The sequence below is a fragment of the Anser anser genome (assembly GCF_964211835.1).
Source record: "Anser anser genome assembly, chromosome: Z".
Taxonomy (NCBI): Eukaryota; Metazoa; Chordata; class Aves; order Anseriformes; family Anatidae; genus Anser; species Anser anser.
Window position 1 is genome coordinate 56,396,210 of NC_139723.1, and position 19,741 is coordinate 56,415,950.

A 19,741-nucleotide genomic window follows, 5' to 3' on the forward strand; every position below is an offset into this window, starting at 1 on the left:
AGAGGATATGTCCAAATTTCTAAATAAATATGTCATGCATCGTTTAACATATTATAACTTGCACTAATTGCAATGATTGTAAAGATAGATCAGTAGCCATAGAAGTGTCACGTTTTTCTTTTATTTCAAGAAGAATTTTAATTACAGGTAGGTAATATTATTTTGAGGTTTCGTTTTCATGTATTTCCCCTACATGTTTTTTTTCGCCGTTTTGTTGGTCTATTCATTTTCAGTTTCCTCATGTTAATAAGCCAAGGTGCATATAATTACCTGATGTTTTGCTTTTTAAGTTTCTACTTCTTTTCTTGTTTGGTTTTTATTTTCATTTTGTTGTCTTTTATTTATTTTTATTTTTTTCTTTTGTTCATTTTTTTCAACCACTCCTATCCTTTCACTCAAATCCTCCTTTAACCCACTACTGAAATTAGAGCCATCAGCTCCTCCTCAAGACATTAGTTGCACAAGTCCCAGCTCCACTAGTATTTTGGTAAGTTGGAAACCTCCACCGGTGGAAAAACAGAACGGCAATATCACAGAATACTCCATCAAGTACATTGGGATTGATGGAGAAGATGTCAAACCCCATGAAATTTTGGGAATTTCCTCGGACAGTACCCAATACCTTTTGGAACAGCTGGAAAAATGGACTGAGTACCGGATCTCTGTGACTGCCCACACTGATGTTGGACCTGGCCCAGAGAGCTTAGCAGTATTGATTCGGACAGATGAAGATGGTATGTTGCCTCCACTACATCAGTTTGCACCTCTATGACTCTCTGTCGATCTGCTGTCTTTTATGTAGGCTAACAGATTTTTTTTCTGCTTTTTTCTGAAATCGCAGATACTATCACTATTTGAGTTCAGTTTTTTTTTTTTTTTTTTTTTAATTCAAAGACTTGTGCTTTCAACATTTCAACATTTTTTGTATATCTGGTATATATATATATTTTTTTTAATAGAAAATACTTTTTTTTGTTGTTGTTTGTTTTGTCAATGAACTGCATCTGCTGCCCCTTTAAGCCCATACATATCCTTCTTTCTCCTTCTTAAACATAAAAATAACTTACAGAGAGAAAACCTGCAGCCTTTTCTTTGATTTTACAGTCGTTATTTTTAAACACATGAATTTTTCTTCAGATAATTTTTAAACTGCTTTCTTGTTCTGTGTTGTACTTTTTTATTTATTTTGATGTTGTTGTTTTGGGTTGTTTTCTTTTTTTTTTTTTCTTTTTTTTTTTTTCTTGGAAATCTGATGCTCCACACATTTTATTTTCTTCCATGCTTGTAAGTGACAGAAGACAACCTTATTATCAACCTCCTTTTTATACTACTGAAAAGAAACAAAGAAAGAAAGAAAGAAAGAACTTATCATACAAAAATAAGGAAACTTTTTTTGGAAATCTTTTGTGTTTTTTATTATTATTGTTATTATTATTTCAATTATTGCAATACCTCTTTGTACTGTAATGCTTTGACTCTCAAAGCATCTTCCTTGGCTTTTGTACATTTTTACATGTTTTTCTATTTCTCTAATACTATTTTTTCTTCCATTTTTTGCATCAGTCATGGTTTTTGATCTTTTCACTGAAAGGTAGAGCAGATTGGTTGGGCGTTTTCGTTTGTTGAACTGTTTGTATTCTTCAGAGAAAATGTAGTGAGTCTGCCCTTTAAAAAAAAAAAAAAAAAAAAAAGGCAAAAGACATGGGTGGGACAGGTGCCTGTAATTCTGTTTTATCCAATGATGTTGTTCCAGTTCCTAGTGGTCCTCCTCGCAAAGTCGAGGTAGAGGCTGTCAACTCTACTGCTGTTAAAGTGTCATGGCGCTCACCTGTACCCAATAAACAACATGGACAGATCAGAGGATACCAGGTCCACTATGTAAGAATGGAAAATGGGGAACCAAAGGGTCAGCCTATGCTGAAAGACATCATGTTGGCTGATGCACAGGTAACTAGAGCATTTTATGTTATTTTCTAATCACAGTGAGAACCCTTCATTTACTAAAAAGCTATCTAAAACTGTATGGGTTTTTTCTTTGTTTGTTTTATTTTGTTTTGTTTTCCATTTTTTAATCCTACCAGCTTTTTTTTTTTTTTTTTTTTAAATCTCTGTTTAACAACTTTTCAGAATACTTGCATTTAAAGGTTCTTGGAGGAAATCTAGGCACCCTTTTCTGTAGAGGTGCGCACAGAAATCTTAAGCAGTGTCATTCTGCTGGCTCCCATAAACCTGGAGACTGCATCGTACATCTGTTCTCTGAAGTTGTAAAGCATCATAAGTATCTAAGCCAGGTCACATCCAGTGCATCAAAATGTGCAGTCTGATCCAACTGCCTGATATTTCGTTTTTTAAATAGAGAGTACAGAGCCAAATGAGAAGCCTATGCTACTCCATTATAACGGTGGTTCTATCATTGTTGCATATCTACCTCATCATGCAGTTCACATGAAATGAATGTATTTTTGTGACTTTAAAAATCACTGAAGTATTTATACTTGTCATTATTCATATCATTAACTGTGCAATAAAATTTGGAAATTAGTTTAAATAGGTTTGGGGTTATCTATAATGCAAAATTGCCCATCTGTCATATAAATTATGAGACATGATGAAAGCACAAGCCTGATCACATCAAGTTTTAAAAACTTCTAAATATAGTACTTTACTGATTACACCAGCACTCCATAAAAGTGAAGATTCCCAAAGCTCCTAGTGCTGGAGGAATGAGCCTATGCTGAAATTATTTTCATGTGCACACCTCTCACAGCTAGCTCTCAATTTGTGACTGGGATGAAGGGAAATGATCAACTTCGCATAAAGTTAAATAGAGAAATCCTACACTCTTAAGCATTTCATGTGAATAAATTTTGTTTTGTTTTGGTTGGTTGGTTTTTTTCTTCCTTATTTTTTGTCTAGGCTTAGTTCTAAACTTCAGCTCTGTAGATAAGTTTTTGAGAACAGATCCCTTATGCACTCCATTTGGCTGGCAAGCCAGTTCTCAAAGTATTGTATCAATTCCTGGTGGTCCTTGTTACTCTTTTGCCTCCCTGTCTACCAATATATATGTACTTATCTATTTTTCCAAAACATAGTGTTCTTACAGCTTAAATTCAGTGAAAAGAAAGATGGAAAAGGGTAAGTGGGTAGGAAGGAAAAGGAAGAGGAAATGGAAAAAGATTATTCTCTATGCTTCATTTTTGGTTGCTCATATTTTCAGTTTCAGCTATGTGGGGTAGTAGTATTAAATCATTTTAAACCCTAGAAGGTCAGAAAGGGGAGACTAGATGTGATATTGAAACACAAATATCATAAAGGCAGAAGTCATATTTCCCTTTATCCAAGTTTGGTTTTGAACTGCATTTTTGTCTTTGAGTTACTTTAGATAGTCACCTCCTTTCTCCTCCCACCACTCCTTCCTTCATTTACTGTTAAGATCAAGGCTTGTGCAGGGCATGAAGTCTTTGGGTCTTTGGCAGTAAAAGACTTTGGTATGGTTAGATTTCAAGATTAAAAAATCATGTCATCCTGCTATTAATAAGCCCCTGAATTAATTTGGGAAAACCAAGCATATAGACTAGTGTCTAAATATGCTAGGTAGACCAGTGACTTTACTGATGCAGTCTATCATGAAATAGTATTATATGGTACAGGAAGATTCATTAATTCTTTTGTCTTTCAAGGAAAGAAAAGTAGCTGTTTTTTGAGGGGACCAGAAGTGGGATTAAAAATGCCTGGCCTGATTACATTAGCCATATTCTACATGATTCTACACAATTAATTAAAATTCTACATGATTTTTCCAGACATCTTTCTTATTTATTTTACTATTAAGAAGAAACAGGCTGCAAATTCTCTTCATTTCTTTTGTTTTTTCTTTCCAACATTCTTTACTCTCAATCAGTGGGAATATGATGATACTACTGAACATGTGAGTAGTTTTTGACTGGCCAGAAAAAGCGTATGTTGTTTTTTGGTTTTGTATTTTTTTGTTTTTCGTGTTTGCTTGTAGCCTCTCTTTATTTTTTTTTTCTTTTGTTATGTGCAGAGATGCATGTACTAACATAAAAGTATGTTTTTGTTTTTGTTTTTTTCCTGTATGGCACTTCTGTCCCCCTTCATGCCCAAGGGAGAGTGGGGGTTGTTATTGCTTGTTTGTTCTGGGGTTTAGCATGGTGCTGAAATTTCAGAAATGGTTTACGTTTTCTTATTTTTGTGGCTGTTACTAACTTTGACTCACATTTTCTCCTCAAAAGAAAGTGGTAGAAAAATAAGAAGAAGACTAAATAAATTAAAAAAAAAAAAAAAAAAGATGGTTTGTAATGGCATAGCAATAATCAAAAGTTTTACTATATTCATTCTGAGTGATTTTTTGTGTAGATGAAGGTTGAAGTCAGTTGTGCTTCCTTTTTGGTAATTCAATAATTCCATGTTATATTTTATCAGGAATGTCATATGCCCTGCATTGTTCATGCCTAAGTAATATGTGTTTGCTGTATCCAAGTTAAACTTCTAAAAGACAATGCAGTCACATCTCTGTTACACCATGAAGTACTGCTTGTTTTAGATGAGGCTGGTAGCTTCATCACTGTTTAAAATGATTTTTTGTTTGTTTGTTTTCATTTTGTTTGTTTTGTTTTTGTTTTTGCCTTTTGCAGTTTTATTCTGCTAATATCTGGTGAAGAGTACTTCTGAAAGGAAAAAATTGTCTTACTGATTCTGGCCTTTAGGTTCAATTCAATTCTGAAATAGATTCTAAGGAGTGGTTTTGTTTGTTTGTTTGTTTGTTTGTTGTTGTTTTGTTATTTGGTGTTTGATGGTTTTCTGGGCTTTTTTTTTTGTGTGTTTTTCTTTCGTTAGAGTGATTTTTCTCCACTTCCTCTGGTCATTACCTTGTTATTTCTACGTTGCTAATACGGGACTGCAAATACAATACCAAGTTCTAATCAAATCTGTACTGAGCTCATACTCAGAATCTGGAAAAATTCATGTACTGTGTATAGTCTGACCCATAATTTCTATATTAAGTTTTATAGAGGACACATAAATATACTGTCTCTCTGACAACAGTGGAATTTAATGTAAATCCATTCAGGCATGTGAATGCCTGGACGTACAGGAGTAGTCCAGTGGTTAAAAACTGGAAGCAGATGAGTCAGGAAATCTGGGCCAATCAGTTTCCTCTAAACACTGTTCATTTATATTTACATATAAAGTTTAATTATTTTGTGAGTGTCAAGGCTTAACTCCCTCTACCTGCCCTTACAACATGATGTAAGATTAATTCATTTCAGTTGGCTGACCCTTTGCCATCTTATGTGTGTATATGTGGCGTGTCTGTGTGTGTGCATGTGCTAGCTGAAAAGTTACTTGTTTTCTAGCTGCTGTCAGCTGTTAGGTTTATTCTCTGATCGTATTTTTAATGATATTTTAGGTAGCTCTTCTAGACTTTAAAAGTGATCTGTTTCTCAAGTTTTTTTAGATGTTTAGATGCAAATTCCAACCAGTAACACAGGTTGCAAATAATGTGTTATGAAAGGAAAGAAGCTTTCTTGTTCAGCTGAACCATAGGGACGTAAAAAGTTTGGATACAACTGCAACATGCTTATATGTAGGCCTTTTATAACTATGTCAGTAATGACCTGTAAATGACTAAGTTAAAATATATTTCGTTTCTACACATGCATGCGTTTCACAGTATCAGTAAGATTCCTAAGGCAAGGTATTTCAGAAGGGCTTATTCACTGTTCACACCACTAAGCCTTTGGCCTTATGCCTTAATCTATCCAAGGCATTCTGTTTAGAAGTGTGCTGTTGTTTATTGCTTAAGTGAGTGAAATACCACATTATGAAGTATTTCCCACAAAACAGTCTGTTGGTGTTCTCAAATGCTTGCTAGCACTTCCAGTAGCACAAAAGTGTGTGCACTGCATGTATTATACAGAGGTTATCTTAAAGATTCAGTGCTCTCCTTAAAAAAAAATAAAAAATAAAAAATAAAAAAAATCTTGTTTTATTTCTTCTTAGGAAATGATAATTTCTGGGCTTCAGCCTGAAACTACATACTCCTTCACTGTGACAGCCTACACAACAAAAGGTGATGGAGCACGCAGCAAGCCCAAACTTGTATCTACTACTGGTGCAGGTAATACTCATATAATCTCTGAACAAATCCTTACACTTGTTCTAGCTTTTTATTACTGCTGTTTGGAAGTCTTCTGTAGTGTGGAAAATGTTTATAGGACAAAGTTTTTTTTCTGTTTCGGTATTGGGCCCTTCATTTATTTAGGCAAAAATAGAATCACTGTCCCCCTTTCTCCCTCTCTCAGTTCTAGAAACAATCAGAAAGTGATATTTATGCTTTCTAGTAGCTCTTCCATTTTGATTGGTGTCTTCCTGGAGAGGAAAAATGACAGATTCACTGCTGAGAAAGATATTTGAAAAAATTTGCATTTGGTATTTATACTGATTGACTTAATTTTTAAAACTGAACATAGAGCACATCTTGCACTGATTTGAGAAATACTATATTTAGTCTTATCAGCTGCCTTGGCAAAATCTCCATCTTGGTGGCTAGATAAACCGTATAGTTGCATCTCAGATCTGACCTTTCAGTCGTTACTCTTGACACGTACTGAATCATCCACTCCAACCTCTTGTTTCCTGAATTCTCCTAGTCTGGAAAAAAAAATGTGATGTATACTTCTTAATTGCATCTGAACTTGATTTAGGAAAGGTGGCATTTGATGTATTAATCTTTGTAAAGTTCAGTTTCCAATTTGAATAAACACAGTTATATTGACCATGACAGTTATCTCCTAGATACAAGCACAGGCTATGCAAACCTGCTTGCAAAACTTGAAACCTCTATGCATTTAGTCATTACTGTTGTTCATGAATCATGTTTCCAAGATCTCTGATGCTTTTTTAGAAAATCAAACAAATCTTGTGTCCCATAAAATCCCAAGTGACTGAAGAGCAATGGAGAATCAGAGGCATGCATGTAAATTCAGATATATCACACTGTCCTTACCATTTACTTCACTTTGTAGACAAGTAACTCTTTCTGCTGGTCTCTAGAGTAACAGCTAGTTACCATTTTGCTCTTTCCTATCTTCTGGTGTATATGAAAACCTATTTGCCTTGCTGTTACATCTTGCCATCATTGAGCTCGTTTTGTAAGGAAAATTCACATGCAGGTATTTGAAAAAGGAAACATTAAATACATTCAGTATCAAGAATTTCCAGCTCACTGTTCTTTTGAGAATTCATCAGGCAGATGAAGGAATGATGAATGCAATAATACCAAGAGCTTGTAGGTTTGAAGTACACCCTTCTGTTCTCTCAGAGTTTCCATTTTTTTTCCCCTGAAAATGAGCTATTTAAATACTAAAATAAAACTAATGATGGATCTGACATTCAAGTTTAATTTTTAAACGTATAAATCAGGTACAGCTGTATGAAAATGAGTGAGATTATATCAGTAAAATATAGCATATGTTAAAGGTGAGTAAAGATCTGAATGTTTACTTTACAAGCTTACTATTCATGAGCAATGACTTAAAAGCAGTTGTTCAGATGATAACTATTCAGTTTTATCTTTTTCGTTGTATAAAAGCAACATTTACATTATTAGGCAGGAAAAAAATCACCAATGGTAAATGTGCCTACAGTACAGGAACTGCAATTATTAGTGAAGTCACACAGTGTTGTTAACATCTTCATTCCAAGGTACATTTTCATCTTTTACTCAGTTTTGTTTCCTGGTTTTAGAAATGAAATGAAAGAAAAAATGTTACTGAAGACTTTTTAACTCAAAGTACTTGAAAATTTTAAATTGGTGATAATTAGTAATAATGCTTACAGTTAGTTAAATGCAGATAATACATGATTAACAAGATATTGACAAAATTAAAAGACTTACCTTTCAACAATGTAATGCAATTTTTCTCAAATTGGATAAGACCTGTAATTTCTGAGTCTCATAACACAACAGCTTATGTCTTATTTGGAATTGAAATTGTCCTCTGTACTGGACAAAACTCTTGAAATACGAAGTTCAGTCTAAGTTTCATCCATGCACAACTATAAATCTTGCATTAAAAGACCAATGTTTCAAAAAGATTCATACCTGATTTTTTTTTTTTTTTATGTCTAAGAGGAGCAAATTGTCATGAAGACAGATGGTGCATTTCATGGCAACTAACAGAAACAAGTTACTTTGTGTACTTTCACAAAGGCAGCTTGCATGTGCTTCTTCTAACAATACCATGACATTACAACTGGCTGATGTAATGACTGACACAGAAGGACATAACTGTGATTTGAGAAACATCTTGCTATGTAGTTAGGAAGGTGGACTTCAATAGATGAGGAAAATATAATTTTCATGGAAAATTAATTTCATTTGCATTCTTGACAAATACAAATATTGTTATGGGAAGAATGACAAATACAAATATTGTTATGGGAAGAAATTTCTAGAGAGCTATTTCACGCCAGTTTTATATTTAGGACTATGCAGAACCCTACTGTTTGTCCCACAATATACACAAGTGATAATACTAAAAGAAAGTAGAGACTGAAAGTTATCAAGACATAAAAAGAAAGAGGAAAACATTTTATTTCTCTATCATAGAACCATAGAATGGTTTGTTTGAAGGCACCTTAAAAATCATTTGGTTTCAAAAAGTTCCTCCTCAGCTTTCCTGTAGGCCCCCTTAGCTACAGGGGGCTACAGCTTAGCTACAGGAACCAAGAAGGCTCTCTCAGCCCTTCTTTGTAGGAGAGTCCTCTGGACTCACTCCAACAGGCCCTTGTCCTCCCCAGAGTTCCATGTATCAGTTCTATGTTGACAAAAAGGAAATTTACTTACTGCAGAATCATATACGTTTCGTATTTAAAAAAAAAAAAAAAAAAAAAAAGGTGAACATAGTTATTTACCACTTTAATCATGGGGTATTTTTAATGGAAAAGTGAGCTCTATCAGTTCTTCTGATCAGGAATAAGTATTGATATTTTTTCTTTGTCTGTACAGAATGGTTAAAAAAAAAAATAGCACTAACTGCCACCGGAAAAAAAAGAAAAAAAAAAATCACATATTTAATTTAGTGACATCTTCCAGCAGTCTCTCTTCTAGAAAGCAGAAGGAGTTGTTATTCTATTTGTGTGGACTCTTTTTCTCTTTCATATGCTCCATTATCTTCAGTAGTATGTGAGGGAGAAATGTAGAGACATATATGGCCTGCAAAAGGCCTTTGGAGCCTTTTCTTTGTTCCATAAAGCCTCATAATAATCAATAAGGAAAAGTCAGAGAGATATTCTCTATGTAACAACAAGTGTAGGAAAAAGCATACACAATTCCTAGGAATATATTGGCAGGTAAACTAGGAAGAACATTTAAAAGGAAGGATAATTGGAAAAATTATATAAAAACTAGCTACAATTCGTACACAATTAGGGGTAGTGTCAGGACTTATGACAGATGCAACAAGAAGAGCTTATTAAATGCAGAATTTCCCTCAAGCCATACCATTCCTCTCTCCTTACTCCTAATTCATTTTGGAATGGTAGTCAGAAGTTCTGACAATAAGAATCTGATTTGTTGGGTGCCTGAGAACTGAAGATAAGTAATAAAACCCACTGAAGTGTTTAAATACAGGAACTCACGATCCAGAGCTCACGGTACAGCAATTACATTCACTTGGGAAGGCTTTGAACATGCATGGAACTAATTAGTCTTCGTGGAAGACTGTTATCATAGCACTACTACTCCCCAAACCAGTCTAGTTTCTTGACCTGTCAGGTATTGGCACAAAACACCAAATATCTGAATACTGTTATGGATATTCTTAATTACCAAATATATTTTAAAATTACGTTCTATTACAACTGAGTAATTATGTCATGAATATAGAAATTAAATATATAAGTATGTAAGCAAATGTGAATAAATGAATGCATTAAAAATAATAATAATAATAATAATAAAACAGACACGGTAAATGAAAGCTGCTGATATCAAGACCCCAAAAATGTATACCATATTAGCTGTAATAGCATTTCACCCTAACATAGATTTATAATGGTTCTTTACTATGAATGTGCCCACCACACTTTTAAATGGGTCTGAACCTATCTAAAAGATGAATTAGCACAAGCGGGCCTGTTAGGTCCCAATTAAGAATTTGAGCGTATCTGGTGTGCAGGTACAGAACAGCATCCAGTAAACTTAGTCTTCCTCAGAAGAAACCCAGTTCATCTGTACCAAAACATGCTGGAAACTAGTTCAACAGGTGATAAGCAGGGACAATCAAGAAATTAAATTCAAAACCTTGCTACCACTCCAATCTGAAACATCCCATGCTGGAGTTCATTTATGTACTGAAAATGATATGGTAGGGTGCTATGGTATCTGTGGTAGTGAATGATTGTCACTAGGTTGGCCTTACTTCCCTTCTTCAACATTTTTAACTTTCAATGGCAAGAATTATGTTAAACAGATTTACAAACTCATAACTTCTCCATTATTATTATCACTGTTATTACTGTTATTGTTATTAATTATTTTTCAATTTACATGAACAGCAGAAACGTACCTTGGATTAATTTAATGAATATTTTTGACAGTACTCTTTATTTTTCAAGCAAAGATTTGTAAGTCAGACACAACTACTCATAAGATGTGTGTTTGAAGTTTTACTTCTTGACTGGTGTTCCTGTGCCTCTGAATGTTCTTTGTATTTAGTAAGGGAAGGCATGGTATTTAGAATGGTAAGGGAAGAATACAATGGACAATAAATGCCTTTACTATCATAATTCACTACACACTTTGACTCAGTAGTACAGGAGGCAGACATTATTTCTTCCATAAGGTAGTGATCTGTGGAACAAAGAGTGAGGGAAGAAAAAATTATCTATATTCCTTTTAAAACTAGACTCAAGAATTTTATGTGCAATTCTGTTTGTATTTATTATCATCTTTAAATAACATTGTGCTACAGTTCCAGGCAAACCTCGGCTTGTGATTAGCCACACACAGATGAACACAGCTCTAATTCAGTGGCACCCTCCTGTGGACACCTTTGGGCCGCTACAGGGTTACCGCCTGAAGTTTGGTCGCAAGGATGTGGATACATTTACAACCATGGAGTTCTCAGACAAGGAAGATCACTTCACAGCCACAGACATTCATAAAGGAGCTTCTTATGTCTTCAGGCTCTCAGCTAGAAATAAAGTGGGCTTTGGGGAGGAGATGGTTAAAGAGATTTCTGTTCCTGAAGAGGTACCCAGTGGATTTCCCCAAAATCTCCACTCAGAAAGCTCTACTTCTACATCAGTTCAATTAACTTGGCAGATGCCACTCTTGGCAGAGAGAAATGGCATTATCACCAAATACACCGTCTTGTACAGAGATATCAATGTCGCTTACCAGCCAGTTGAACTCCCTGTTGTTCCTGCCGATACCTCTATGACGCTTTCTGGCTTAAAACCAGATACCACATATGATGTAAAAGTACGTGCCCACACAAGCAAAGGGCCTGGTCCATATAGTCCAAGTGTCCAGTTCAGGACACTACCTGTGGATCAAGGTAGGATTTGTCTGCTTATGGCGTTGACCTTTAAAGGAGTATCGGTCTTTGGATATCAGTGTTTTTGAAGCTGTAAATAAAACTGACTGGCCCATTCATAAAAATAGTTTCAACAAACACACAAGGTAAAGTATGTAAATCTTAATATGTTTTGGATGCCTTAGAATTCAGTTGTCCCTTGCCAAGAAAGTTCTGGCTAACATCTTCACAATTTGTTCAGGTAAGGAGAACTTAAATGTTGGGTTGTCACTAGATAAGAGCAAGACTGAGTTAGAACGTTGCATTTAAGTATGAGCAAACAGGTAGGAGAATTTAATTAATGTTGTTTCTTTGGCCTAAATGGAAAGCTAAAACTCCCAGGTAGCCATGGAAAATCTAAACTACATGATGTTGTTTATATACATTTCCTTTTTTTCAGCAGTGTTTGCAAAAAATTTTCATGTTAAAGCAGTAATGAAGACTTCTGTTTTGCTGTCTTGGGAAATTCCAGAAAACTACAATTCAGCCTTGCCTTTCAAAGTAAGTTGCTTTCTGTTTGTTAGAGAGAAACTAGAGGATGACATTCAGCTGGCTAAGTAGCTTATTGAACATGTAGCTTTTTTGGTATTGCTGTTTTTAAGAATGCAAACTAAACAGCAATATTGACCCAAGCTGCTAAATTCAGTCCTTTGGCAATTCCTGTTGTCATGGCAGTATTTCCAAGTCAGTCTGATAGTGGTTGTTATTCATGGTATGAACACGTTGCTAATCTGTAGTTCGTTGCTACTATATTTTAGACTAGATAGTGAAAAAGGTAATTTTATTTTTATTGTTACTCTTTTCTGTAGTAACTATTAACTGTGTGCTGTGTTCTTCATCTCCTCACATTTTCAATAACACACTTTTGGAGTATAACTCTTCTATTCCACTAACTATAGCATTAGCCAGATAAAGAGACTCAATGTAAATTGCAGTCTGACCTGTCATTACTTCTGTGTGACTTCTGTGTGACTCTCCATCACCTTTTTCATCTCTGGCAGTAACCAGGAAAGAGCAATATTTTATAAAATAAATATTGCAAAAACCTTTCTGAATATCGAGTATGAATGGAATAAATCAAGGTAACTTTAAGGACAAGTTTGCCTTGATATAAATTATGCGTTCAAGCAAAGCTACTGAATTTGAATAAGTGAAATTGGATTTCAGGAGTGCTTGCTCTACTTTGAATTAATACAGAGTGGTTGTTTTTTTTTCTGCCCATAACAAGCAGTTTAATTGTAGTAATGAATTTAGTAGTATCTTACAGCCTAAAATGCCCAAAATTTTCTTTTTAAATTTATAGCTAGACTCATTCCTGAATTCAGTGTGATGATATCAGTTGTCTTCCCTGTTAACAAAAAACACATTTGATTTCTATATTAACTTAGATCCTTTATGATGATGGCAAAATGGTGGTGGAGGTTGATGGACGTGCTACTCAAAAGCTGATCACTAACTTGAAGCCAGAGACATCGTATTCATTTGTGCTGACAAACAGAGGAAATAGTGCTGGAGGTCTTCAGCACAGAGTGACAGCAAAGACTGCACCAGACGTGCTTCGTACTAAGCCAGTCTTCATCGGAAAGACCAACTTAGATGGCATGATAACTGTGGAACTTCCAGAAGTACCATCAAATGAGAATATAAAGTGAGTGAGTGAATGACATTGCATTTATCTCCAGAAAGATGATCATTCTTACTATTCTCCTAATAAAACCTGAACCTGTAGTGGTGGACCAGGGCTTTATTCCTCAAAACAACACAGAATACAGTATTCTGTAGTAGTATTTGGACTAACAATGTATAAAAGTTTGTTACTCAGCAAAGGACGTAGTAAACTCTGGTTGGAAATATATGGCTAAAGGTTGTTGTGGGAGTGTTGCCATGGAGGTCGACAAGCTCCATGGTTGGTGATAACATCAGACTCTTAACGATGAGGCCATCAGAAATGTAAAGAGTTTAGAGGGAAAAAAGAAGGGTGATTCAGGAGATGCCTTGCCATCTCGGTTGCTTCTTCTCCAGCCATTAAGGCATGGAAGTTGCTGGGTATTTGTGGTTGCCAGGCAAAGTTTTTTGACCAATGAATAGTTAGTGGAAAAGTACTGCTGTGGGGTGAATGGTATAAGAAGGGAGCCTGTCCTCAATATGGGAATGCAACAAGGATAATGAAGTTATGCCCTCAGTATGAGAGATGAAGTTAGGCCCCCGGTAAGAGAGAGCTGAAGTTATGTCATCAATAAAGTAGTAGGAGTTACTGAGCCTAAAAGAACCCTGGTGTCAGTGTGGTCCATTACGCCACAGATTGTCCTTCGGCTTCTAGTTGGTTCTTAGAGAACCCTTGCTTTTCTTTGTTAATCCAAGATAGTAAACCAAGATAGTAAACCAAGAAGGATTAAGGAAGCCAGTTTTATTTTGAAAGATGTATCCTCCTGAAGAATGGATAGCCTGTCAATGGATAATTTTCCAGCTGCAGCAACATGACATACTAAGTCTCGGTTATTCCAGTATTATACTGAACTTTAAAGAACTATTATTGCATGTAAATTATTTCAAATAAATTTATTATGAAGGTTTTTTGGTTGGTTGTTTTTTTGTGTGTTTTTTTTTTTCTTTTTAATAAAAAAAAATCTCAGGTCTTCTCCACTGGTCCCAGTTTAATTAATAAACAAATAAATAAATAAATAAATGAAGGGAAGAGAGTTGACTAGAGGTTACTTACATTTTGGGGGAAAAGGTGCTGTGGAGACATAGCAGAAATAATCCCTCTTTAGAGCAGGGATTAGAAAGGACAAACAATAAAGTTTTGCCAAGAAAACATGAAGCATAATATAATCAATAAGTGTTATTGCTCTGCCTATAGTGGTTCTTGTTGGTCTATAAAGTTCCCATGTGTAACGTAAAGGAAATGGGGAAGAAAATGAGTGAGTCATTAAAAATCGTTGGGTATTCAACTTGCCATCTCCCTGGTGGATTTTTATTGTTGTCTTTTTAGAAAGTTGTTCCCCTTTTTCATTACTGACAGGATTTTGAGGCAGGTGAGGTCATGAAATGAATGACTTTAAAAGGATGAAAAACTGAAAAATGCAGCCATTATCATTAGACTGAATAAGATGTGGTCAGTAAAAAATGCAGATAAGGAAGACTGAAGATGGAAAGAGTCAAAAAAAATTTATGAGGTAGTGTTCACAGAGAAAAACATGCCGAGTAGCTGGTTAGACAATAGCAGGAGATGGCAGTGGAAAAAGAACAGCCAATGCCCTTCCTTTTATGTAATGTGAAAAACTGAAAGACACTTGGTGACAGCAACAAAGATGCATTAAATCAATGGGATTCTATTGTCAATTTTACAAATATGTAGCATCTTCTCCTATATATATTTCCTAAGGAGATAAGATATGGCTTGACACAGAAAAACAAACAATAGAAAGATTGATCTGGCACTGGAAGTGAGCATACCAACACAATTACATACTGAAAAGAAAATACTATCATGTTTAGATACCTGATATATTTTGGAATAGGTAAGATCTATAGTCATGTAGAGGAAGAACAATTGTGTGCAATAATTATGGTGACAGTTTTTTGTTGTTCCTCTATGAGTATGTTATATGCTGGTGATTGTATGTATCTTACTATGAAGTACTATTCTTTGGGAATCTTTCAATGTTACTAATTATACTGAAGGTGAAACAGTTAATGGTTTGCTCGGATGGATTATAGGTAAATACTAATGCGATTGAGGGTAATTTTAGAAGAACCTTAGTAATCCTTTAAAGGTGATAGAAGTAATTTTCATTATTTCAGTGTTTTATGGTGGTACAGAGTAAAAATTAGAGCAGAGCTCAGAATATGCTTAGTAAAATGGATCTCTTTTGCTGGTGTCATAAGTCAGTAATTTATTTCTTTATTTTTCTAAAGTATTTTAAGTTAATGAAAAGCAAGTTTTATATTTAAAGGATAGTTCGTCTTTCTCTGAATCTGTTCCATCTTTGCAAAGTCTTGGATAAAAACAGTTTTATGTAAGACTTTGGCCTTTGTAGTTTCAGTAGATCAAGCAATATGCAAGAAAGCCCTCTGTTCTCTCATTGCCCTCATCATAACAAAAAACAAACAACAACAATAACAACAACCAAAAAAAAAAAAACACCACCACCACCAAGAACAAAACCCTTAACTTAAAAATACTTAACACTTAACACTTAAAAATAAATATAAAGCAAATAATAAAACGTCTTTTGTAAGAGATGCTACATTTTCTGGAATTAGCTAGAAATAACAGAATTTCACTGTCTTTGCAATTTGCAGCACTGTATATATATGGGAACTGTTTCATTTTTCAGCTTGCTGTTGATGTACTTATGCTTTCAGCTTTAAAATACCCTGTATGTGCTGAAAATCTTAGCGGATGATCAAAGTTATGAGTGGGAGGCCTGCATGAAGGAAGTGTGAAAGAGTGTGAAAGTAACATTTACATGCTGGATGTTCCTTGATTGATAAAAATGTAAGAACACTGTGTTAGCTTTAAAAAAAAAAAAAAAAGAGAGAGAGAGAAAAAAAGACTGCTATGCAGTTCATCCAGCAGACATCTTCAATGTCTGAAAGATATATCAGAGCCAATTATCAAATGTTTTTTGTATGAATTCCTATCAACCTGAAAAACAAAAAGTGTGTAGTCAAACTAAAGATATGTTTAAGCAAGTTAAAAGAATAAGTTTTTGCCTTCTAGGCAAACATTAATATACTGTAAATCCCTTTGAAACTAAACGAAATGAAGACATGGAATTTTAAGTTAAAATTATGCAATGGGACCACTGTAGAGTGAAACCCTCCCTTTTATGTTGGAAGTGTTTTCATGTTTTGTGGTAGAGGAAAGGATAGTGTTGTAGAAGGAAGTCTAATCTGTCTGATTGCTTGTATGGGTTGATTTTGGAACAGAATTTTGTTTTCTATGAGGTGACTAATTTGGATAAAGTGTTATAGGGGTCTATGGCCAGGTGTAGCTGCTCAGTTATCTGGTTTTGTATTAACACTAATTGGAAATGAAGATAGTTCAGGAAGTTAACAGTTTCTCCCTTGGAAATACATCAAGGGAGAGATACGACTATAAATACAATTCCCCTGACATGTGTTTTCTTTCACTACATTTACAGTAGAGCTGACCGATTGGACTGCTTTTTCCTTCCTCTGGTTTTGGCAAGAATTAGGAGAAATCTAGGTTGCTCTGGCTGAAAGACAGTTTGCACCTATGAAAATCAGGACAAGTAATTATTTGACTAAATTTTAAATTACAAATAGTGCAGTTTTATTTTTTAGATCTTCTGTTCTGGTTTCTACAGTTACAGTCTTCAGATAACATTTAAATATATGTAAATATTTCAAGTATGAGTGATTGCTAAAAGACACTCTGATTTACAGAAAATACTCAGTATTAACAGACCTATGGCTTCTACATTGTCATATTTTTGTAGCTTTCACTCCCACCCTCCAAAGTTAGTGTAAAATAGCTGCATACTGCAGCTGTGACCTACTGGCAATAACCAAATAACAGCAGCCATTTATTAGAACAAGACATTTCAGTTCAAAGTGTTTCAAAATGTCATCAACTAAACTTTCTTCAGATTTGATGATGTTTAGCAAAACATTCCTTCAGCCACCAAGTCTAATAAATCTGCTCCTAAACTACTATTTAGATTGTGTGTCTATCACTTCTGAAAATTTTGTTTGTTTATTTCTTTTCAGCTTCATAAATAATGGTTTTGGGGAAAGGGAATAGAGAAAACTGTTGAAGAGGGAATCTAAACCTTTGGTACCCTGATTTTGGAGCAGGCAGACCATCTGTGGAGGTGACAGGTGACAGAGGGCTTCCTAGTAGGGAGAGATCCCAGAAAGGATTTTTTGAATCTCATCATCAAGTCAAAATTCAGAACCTCGACCCTGGGGGGACGGGGGGAGGGTGAGCATTGGAACGGGGGAACACAGTCAACAGAGAAGAATTTACGTCACTTGAGTTTTACTGTATTAAAGAAATTTTAATATTCTAATTTGTATCCTAATATAACTTTTTTTTTAAAAAGTCTTGTATTGATTTGTTTATTTATATCCTTTATGTTTGTCTTGGAGTTCACAGTAGGAGAAAGTTTGGCAGCTTTCTGCAGCTCTGGCTAACTTAAGATGCTGTAACATCTCTTTCAGAGAAAAAGAGAAATATATTTTTAACTCCAATACATGTTCGGGAAAAATACTATATATTTGAAAGAACAGATGGTTGTTCTGAAAACAAGAATTTATTTTATTATGGATACTTTAGTCTTGTTTTGTTTTATAAAACTATCACAAAAATGTGTAACATTTAAGAAAAATAAATAAATAAAAGCCCAAACATTTTTTTTTAAAATATGTACTCAACTTTAAAATCTGGGCTCAACCAGACTTACTCTTATAGAATAAGAACACGACTGTTAAAGATTATTTATCATATTGCTAATATAAAGAATACCTGTTTCAGATTTTGCTTAAATCTTGGCAATAGTGTCATTGTACAGCAGTTACAAATCTGTGGTCTACATTTCCCAATTCCAGCACCTCCTGTTGGAGCTCAACCACAAAGAAATTTCTCTAATTCCTAAACATTATTAAGTGTTAGGAATTTAAGCATTTAATACAACAGTTACAAATCCAGATTTTTGTTGCATTTCTGTTAGAGGAAGTAGCTTTAATTAAGAACAGCCCATTAAAATGGATCAGTGCCATGCACTGGTATGGGACAAAGACCGTGTATTAAGTTTGTTTAAACTGAGTTAGTTTTTGATGAATTGTAAGGCAAGTTCCTTTCCTTTAGACTCCTTCATTAACTAATAAAGTTTTTGTCAACAGTGTTTAGTGGGTAAAATGAATAGACATTACAGAAGAAGGTGAACTGGCTGTAAGAAATGGCACACTGAAAGGAAAGAAGATGGTCCATGAGACAATAAAATTATCTTCCGTAATGGAGAGTCAGAGACAAACCTTCTTAATTAGCCTGTTACTGGAAATAGTAACAAGTAACAGTAACAGTGGGGGCAGGGAGCCGGGAGAACAGGGACAAGATATTTTTAGAAAAATATTTGTGAGGAAAATTTAGGGTATATGTAACTTACAAGTCCTAGCTGTAAAGAGAGCATGTGACTATGACTGTGAACAAAATACAAAAAAAAAAAAAAAAAAAAGTAGGAAAAGCTGATAGTGAATGATGCTCAAAAGTAAAGAGAACGCAGCTGGAATGTATGATATGTCTTCTTTATTTTCTGTTTGTAATAGTATTGGCATCAACAAGCATGATATGTTACCCTACCATTCTTATTATACATGAAAGTCTGGGAAGGTAGAATGATAATTGAGCTTTAAATATATGGTAATATGTTTCAGTTTAGGGATTTGGGTTGATTTTTTTGTTGTTGTTAGTTTTTCGTTGGTTGGTTGGTTTTATTTGTGATTTTTTTTCCCCAATTTGTTGGTGGCAGGGCACAAGTGTCCAATACCTTTTGTATTTCAAATGAAATAATAAGTTTCAGTCAACCATGCAGGCTTTTTGAAAAATAGTAATTATTTTTTCCTATACATATTTATGTGTTCACATGAAAAGGCAGGTAATTAGTGCCATTTTTTGACAAATATTTTGCACTGTTTAAAGAATGTGAATCTTTACAACCATGTTTGGGAGACTGCAATGACATACAATGCACAAAACTTTTTTCTCAACACATCACAGGTCTATTGAGCCTCTCTGAACAAACACATAGTCCATTAATTTATCTGTTCCTTCTTTCCTTTTCCTTCACCTTCAATTTTGTCCTACTGTTTCCTTTGCAGAGGGTATTACATAGTTATTGTGCCTTTGAAGAGGTCTCGTGGAAAATTTATCAAGCCATGGGAAAGTCCAGATGAAATGGAACTAGATGAGGTACTATATGTTTTCATTGTCTTTCTCTCCTTTACTAAGGAAACAATCTTATTAGTAATATGTGTTTAACTCACCAGCTAAAGTAGTTTTGGTTGTCAGGATATTCTTATATTTATATTTGAATTAGCCTATGGGGACTGAAACAAAGTTCAAATTACTTAAATTAGAGGACATTACAGACATAAAGTTGCAATAA

The 19,741-nt window shown here is 34.6% G+C and overlaps 1 protein-coding gene across 29 annotated transcripts in view; it reads left to right on the forward strand.

The window, feature by feature from the left end:
• The window catches only part of PTPRD (protein tyrosine phosphatase receptor type D), a 1,402,037-nt gene that overhangs the window by 1,248,495 nt on the left and 133,801 nt on the right, over window positions 1-19,741 (forward strand). For 16 of the 29 annotated variants that reach the window (XR_014576765.1, XR_014576766.1, XR_014576767.1 and 13 more), the window contains 8 exons: window positions 429-734; window positions 1,754-1,947; window positions 3,902-3,928; window positions 6,025-6,142; window positions 11,001-11,588; window positions 12,007-12,107; window positions 12,995-13,254; window positions 19,455-19,545. Coding sequence is in view for 10 of the 29 variants with exons in the window: in XM_083817752.1 (XP_083673878.1) it covers window positions 429-734; window positions 1,754-1,947; window positions 3,902-3,928; window positions 6,025-6,142; window positions 11,001-11,588; window positions 12,007-12,107; window positions 12,995-13,254; window positions 19,455-19,545 (1,685 nt within the window). In the remaining 19 variants the exon portion in view is untranslated. The remainder of the gene's footprint in view (window positions 1-428; window positions 735-1,753; window positions 1,948-3,901; window positions 3,929-6,024; window positions 6,143-11,000; window positions 11,589-12,006; window positions 12,108-12,994; window positions 13,255-19,454; window positions 19,546-19,741) is intronic. The other 13 variants (XR_014576775.1, XR_014576778.1, XM_083817756.1 and 10 more) reach the window with 5 other exon arrangements.